The sequence below is a fragment of the Micropterus salmoides genome, unplaced genomic scaffold, assembly GCF_014851395.1.
Source record: "Micropterus salmoides isolate LMB-PRFRI ecotype aquatic unplaced genomic scaffold, ASM1485139v1 Ms_hic_scaffold_3495, whole genome shotgun sequence".
Taxonomy (NCBI): Eukaryota; Metazoa; Chordata; class Actinopteri; order Centrarchiformes; family Centrarchidae; genus Micropterus; species Micropterus salmoides.
In genome coordinates this window covers 1-6319 of record NW_024042812.1, presented here as the reverse complement: position 1 = coordinate 6319, position 6319 = coordinate 1, and the positions used below count along the sequence as shown (strand labels likewise).

The 6319-nt window shown below is 40.4% G+C and overlaps 1 protein-coding gene across 1 annotated transcript; it reads right to left on the bottom strand.

Moving 5' to 3' along the window:
* Nucleotides 1-377: 377 nt before the first annotated feature.
* On the bottom strand, nt 378-5918 carry LOC119884489 (mRNA-decapping enzyme 1B-like). Its single transcript, XM_038694891.1, has 7 exons — nt 5411-5918; nt 4871-5024; nt 4538-4636; nt 3457-4198; nt 2867-3078; nt 2421-2633; nt 378-2284 (listed from the first exon to the last, which is right to left on the bottom strand). The coding sequence occupies exons 1-7, from the start codon at nt 5416-5418 to the stop codon at nt 2207-2209; spliced, it is 1506 nt and encodes a 501-aa protein (XP_038550819.1). The 5' UTR covers nt 5419-5918; the 3' UTR covers nt 378-2206.
* Between the last annotated feature and the right edge of the window lie 401 nt (nt 5919-6319).

The following is a 6319-nucleotide window of genomic DNA, read 5'->3' as shown; positions in this document are numbered from 1 at the left end:
TCAGTCATATTAACAGCATTGTGTTAGCAACTCTGCTTTATTGGCTTGTACTGTGTGCTCAGGTAAGCGTGACAAACACAGGGAGCGATTTAATATTGGAAAAAACTAATGTTGTATAAAGTCTATTAGAGTTAATTGGTCAAGGTCTCAATACTGCTGGGTGTGTGAAAAACAGTTGATTAATCACTGTAGACATTATTGATTGTGGCAGAAAAAAAGCAGTGATGTGACATTAAAGCAATAATAAGTGTACCTTTACACCTCTGATTAGTGTTATTTCAGGCAGGATCAATCTTGAATGATAATAATAATAATAAATACCTGTTAGCCATACCGATCCACATACACAACAAAAAAGACAGTAAGCGACAACAAAGGCAGTTTGAGAACATTTAATATCCAATTAAACTATATTCCAGTTTATGTAAGAGCAAAACATTCTTGACAAAAACAAACACAAATTATGGAAAAAATTGTCCATTGACATTCCATTGTCTCATATTATTTTAAATGACACCGTTAAAAAAAAGATTATGGATGACATCTTTTGAATTAAAAGAACAAAGCTTTCTTACAAATAACTGCAGATGTGTCTTACTTATATTTTAGCTGTACATTTTTATTGTACTGTAACATGCTGGTTATTTGTACTATGACAACAATACATTTTGCTTCTTGAGTACAAAAATAGGAAGAAAAAATATTCTGGTACATGTATTCTCTTTTTTCTGTTGCTGCTGTTTGTGTGCACTCTGGTAGCTACTGTATAGTCTGGCACGATATATAAGTTTAGCACTGGAGCTAAACACAAACTTCAAACCCTGACAAAACTAAATATTTTTTTGACTTCTCTCCTGTACTAAGGGATACTGCGTGGGACACTTAGTTTAGCTGGTTGACATTTCATACAGTACATATAGTGTAACAGTATTTTGGAAATACATGTTCGATAACATTCTCTACTATACTTTGAACAGGCCTGTGAACTCCAAACAATTATCAGATATATTTATATACGTTCTTTGCTGAATTTTTATTGCCTTAAATCTCCATTTAACCAAGCAAGTGAAGTATTTCATCAATCATTTTATTATTCCTGAGGGGAAGTTGTTTTGTTTGGCAGAGAGAATGTTCAGAACCTGTGACATGAAATCAAGTTGCAACAGCAGCTCTGGCAGGGACGAGAATTTACTTGGGTGATATTTCATAAGTGTTAAAAGGTTACGATGAAAAACTTAAACTGAAATTAAATTATCTAACCTTTAAAACTGTCCAATGACATAACTGACAATCTAGGTAAAAACACAGTTACACCTCTGTGAGGTAGTGCAGGTCATTTAATCTCCTGTACTTTCCTTGTTACTTCCAGTTAGACGGATACCGTGTCATTTTAAATTACTCATAATAATAATGTTCAGTGACAACTTCTAGTTATTGTAACTAAAATACCAATACCTATATTTATCACAGCTAATGTCTGCTGAAAAAAAGGAGAAAAAATGTAAATGACAAGGTATCACTTTATCACTTTAACTTGAAAGGAGTTTGGGTAGTAAAATATATTTGCTTAAAATTAATTTAGAAAGAACTTAAAAGAATTTTAAAATTCAAATCTAACAAATTCTGTTTAACGTGTTTGACACTTCATTTTATAAGTTAAGTCAGCTTCAAGTCTGTTAAGGCTGTTTGAGCATTTCCTTCGGCACAAGTTCTGAGACTAGGAAGACTTGTTTGTTAAATCCCAGAGGGCTGGCTGGTGTTAAGACAACTGAGTCGGAGTAAAGACTGCATAGTATAAATAAAAAATAAAATAAAATAAAACTCTGCTACATCTGGTGAAAACAAGTACAGGTTACTACTAAATTGAAACACAAGTGAGGTTGCAGCATATTTGGTCTTCACTGAGAGTGAACTAGGCTACATTTTCCCCCTAACTACAGTTGAGGTCAAGACTGTGTGGATATGCCACATGTGTGCCTAACATTAGCAGTCTTCAGCTTCAGAGAATTTTTCAGAGAAGTCACAGGATGAACAGTTGGAATAAATAAACAAACACGTTTATAATTGTTGATAACTGCTTTTGGGGAGAGGAGATACAGTCGGCGTGGTATTCGGAGGAGGAAGTGGTACATCCATATTAAGTGTAAGAATGAGCCTCACTGTTCTGGACAGGGTGTATGCATAGAAAAGAGGGTGTGAAGAGTCATCAGTACTTGCTGCTTGAGTCGTTAGCCAAGCGGCTGATGTAGGCTTCATAGATGGTGTCCAAGAATGAGCTGTCAGTCTGAAACACCCAAGCAAGGATCATCATCTTGCATGTTTGTGTGCAATGCATGCATGTTTAAACAAATAAACACAACGTGATGTGAGAGGCCATGGACATATAATGTGTCAGCTACTTCTAGTAATATAATTCTTACCTGGATCAGACGGAGCAGCGTGGCTTGAAGCTGGTTTCTGGACAGAACTCTGCCCTCTTCCTGCAGCGGGGGTCTGGACAGAGTTGAGGGGACAGGGCAGCTCTCCTGGGCAACCGCTGATAACCCACCACTAGATTTTGCCTGAGTGAACACACTGGGAGAGAGGAGCAGGATGGGGGCCACAGTGGCTGGTATCCGCTGCGGGGAGATCACCTGGACAGACAGATACAGTTATTAGTACTCCTTTACAGTTGTTCACAATAACAAAAAAAAAAAGAAACTCTGGCTTCCACCTCATTACTTAGTAAGTTATCAATAGATACATTTACATGTGAATGATAATGTGAATTATCATGCAACATACAAATGAGGCAACCTGAAGATTTAAATGAACACAAATAGTAAAGTAGCCAAAGACAGCAGCTAACAGAGTTCACAGTACTTACCTGAAACTGCTGCGTAGCCTTCTGAGCTACAGTGGTCTGGTTAGGGACCGGACCTACAACTGAGCCAGCACCTTGACCATGACTGGGTCCCAGAAATCGAGCGGCCAGTCGAGGGAGATCATGGGAAGCCAGGCTTTGCTCTTGCTGGACCAGCTGGAGCTTTTGCAGGAGCTCATGAGGCGACACCACACCGGGCATCTGGGAAGACAGGCCTGACAAGAGAGGAGGAGGAACCCAATGATTAGACTTTATTTAATAGCTTACACGGATAAAACAGGTATCTTGGAAGAGACATTTAAGAGTTTAAATATAGAGATAATACCTGTGCGAATACTAAATCAGTGGTTAACTCACATAGTTTTGTCAGATTAAGAACTATACAATTTTTTGTGACACCAAACAGAAACTGCAAAGTGACTATATTTTAAGGAAACTGACATAACTTGTGAAGGTTGAAGGACTACTATTTACTTAAAATTTAGATAATACTCCACTTTTACATTTTCCCAAAAAGTGCATGTGGCACACTTATTCAGTACGTGGTTGTACTGCTCATTCATAGCATATTGAGAGCATAAAAGATGTCTCACCTGGTCCCGGTATAGTTGAGGCTGACTGGCTATTGTGCTGTGCCTCTGGTTGAGGTTTAGATAGGCTGAAAAATAGCTGCTGGGTCTGTTGCGTATGATGGTGGGAACATGACACAGAATCCACCATTACTGGCTGGGAAGAGAGATGGGGCTTCTGCAGCAGGGGAGGAGGGTTGGAGGAGGGAGGTGGTGGCTGGATTTGGAAAAGTCTCTGGATTGGGTCAAGCTGTTGCTTTTGATGATGATGGTGGTGGTGCTGCTGATGATGGTGGTGGTACATATGGTGATGGTGGTGGTGATGCTCCAGCTGCACCCCGTTGTCACACAGCCTGTTCTCGGGGGACTCTGACAGGGTCTGAAGCACCCCTCTCTGTCCTTGCATGAGCTTCTGGATGGCTGGGCAGTGCTGTGGCTGATTCTGCTGCTGCTGCTGCTGATGGGCGGTAGTGGGGCTCGGCAGCAAGCCCGCAACAACGTTTCCACCATCCCTGAGCCCTCTATCTGAAAACCCAGCCATGACGACGTTCCCTCCCTTGGAGGTCACACTTCTGGCAGAGTTCACTGTATCCTCATATGTCAGCGTGCGGGCTACAGGTGGCCGAGCGGCTGTTACCGTTGATGACGCCGTCCCAGGGGTGGCCAAAGGAGAGACTAGGTCAGGTTTGGATGAGTGGTGGTGCTGATATTGAGAGCCAAAAAGAGTGGCCAGAGAGAGAGACTTGGGTTCAGTACCTTCACTGTCCTGGATGAGACACACAAAGAGAAGGGTGAGAGGGAATGAGAAGGGGAACCAACTACGGTGTAGTTATTTCTGATGTATTTCTTAATATCAGGCTAAATGAAAAGGTCTTTAAATGACAATAAAAAAATGGATTGAGTAATGCATCGGATAAAGTCAATACTGAGTTTGTTATGGCAACATTTCCTGTTACTGGTCGTCTTTAGCTGATACCTTTTGCCATCCCATTTGTTCTCTTGCTGTGGACCAGATAGGCCCTCCTATGCATCACAAATATTATCATCAAGGAAAGATGATGTACTGAATGTAAGCCTGGAATGAAATAGGAAGTGGGTGTTTTACCTGAGTGTTCGGTTTAACAGGTATTGGTTTGATCAAGTTGGGGTTTCCAGAAAGAACACTGCTGCCACCAATCTCCTTTGGCTCTGATGTAGACTGGCCCTGAGAGAGATACATAAAAAGGGAGAGGGAGGGAGATACACAGTCAGAGAGATAGCAGAGAAACAGAAAATGAATGATGATACAATAAGTGACTTAAGAAGATCTTAGATGATTCTCTACCCCCTGCTGGTCAGTATGATGAAAGGCAAACAATTGAATAAAAGGTCATATTTTTCCATCAAAAATATTAATTTGTAATGTTCTATTTCTTTCAACCACCCTATATATCCTTACCTTATCATACTCTGTCCGTGCTTTGGTCAACATCTGGATGATGTCCACTGACTTCGCTTCACTTCCTCCTCCGACTATTTCTCCTCCCCGTCCTCCTTCAGGGGACAACCATCCACCCTGAGACTGAACTAGGACCTGCTCCTGCTGGGCCAGACTACACACACACACACACACACACACACACACACACACACACACACACACACACACACACACACACACACACACACACATATATATATATGAGACAAGCAGTAAAGCTGAGTCTTCTTGTCATGATAAGACTACTACTGTAACTTTACACCAGATATATATTTTTCAACAAAGCAAAATACATTTGTTCACTGTGGGAGCCAAGCTTATTCAAACATACAATGGTTATCATTTGTTGTCCATTTATTGGCTCTAAGCCCTAGACACAGATCTATTAATAAACAAACTGATATCTCAAAAAGATAAGAAACAAACTGTTCACAGAATTTAATTTAAATTTGTTTTCTTTAAGTGCTGTATACAGTTTGTGGTTACATTAGCACTTACATCTTCATCTTCTGGGCAATGCGTTGACAGTCCTCCTTATCATAGAACCAAATCCCATGGATAACCACTGGGGGAGTGAGGAAGAGAAAGAGAGAGAACGAGAAGTGAACTTTTGAACATGTTTCATAAACTAAAATGGATCTGGAATAATGCCCCACTCTAAAATGCTAAAAATCAAGTTAGCCGTTGACATAATGACAGTGCCTGTTGAATTTTGATGTGCCGGTCAGTAAGGTCAGCAGACAACAAAATGAGTTTGCTGATCTGCCATACCGTTACAATTAAATGAATGCACAGACATGCCGTCGTACAACTCTGCTGCTTTGACATCATCGCAGGCCCGACAGACATGTAAATGGTTTATTATTAGCCCTGCTGGGTCTAAGCCCAGGATTTAAAATGAGTCATTTCCCGATGGGAACAGAAGCCAGCAGTGCCATTATGGGCCCCAGGAGTCCTCTCAACTACATAAACATGGTCAACAAAGGAGGGAAAAGGCAACACTAACACCCATTTGTCAGCGGGTTGTAAGCAAGTAAGTTGCATTAAATTACACAGTGACTCATTTTACTAGACTCATTTGCACTGACTCCTAAAGCATATTGAAACAGGTAGCGTTGCTGAATAATTATTCAATTCCAGTCAGAGAGGAGAGACTCATAATCATAGTTTTGCCCAGCTACAAAATTAAAGGACAAGGAAATAAACAGTGAAGGTATACAAAAAAAGGGTCCAGATCCACTGGCCTTGAACTTGTTTCATTATCCACTTAGTCTCTAGGTATCGTGTAAAAACATTACTGCCAATGAGGTACCTGAACTACTAAAAACACCACAACATTGTTCGGGTACCTACTTATCATATCATGCTTTTTAAATCTAATTCTGTCTAAACATAAGCAGCTGAACA

Excerpts from the sequence above, each read along its gene's own strand:
- LOC119884489 (XM_038694891.1), bottom strand. Across the intron at positions 4,199-4,537 it reads CTGTTAAACCGAACACTCAG|GACAGTGAAGGTACTGAACC; the intron begins GTAAAACACCCA and ends TGTCTCATCCAG. Across the intron at positions 2,285-2,420 it reads CGCTGCTCCGTCTGATCCAG|ACTGACAGCTCATTCTTGGA; the intron begins GTAAGAATTATA and ends TGGGTGTTTCAG.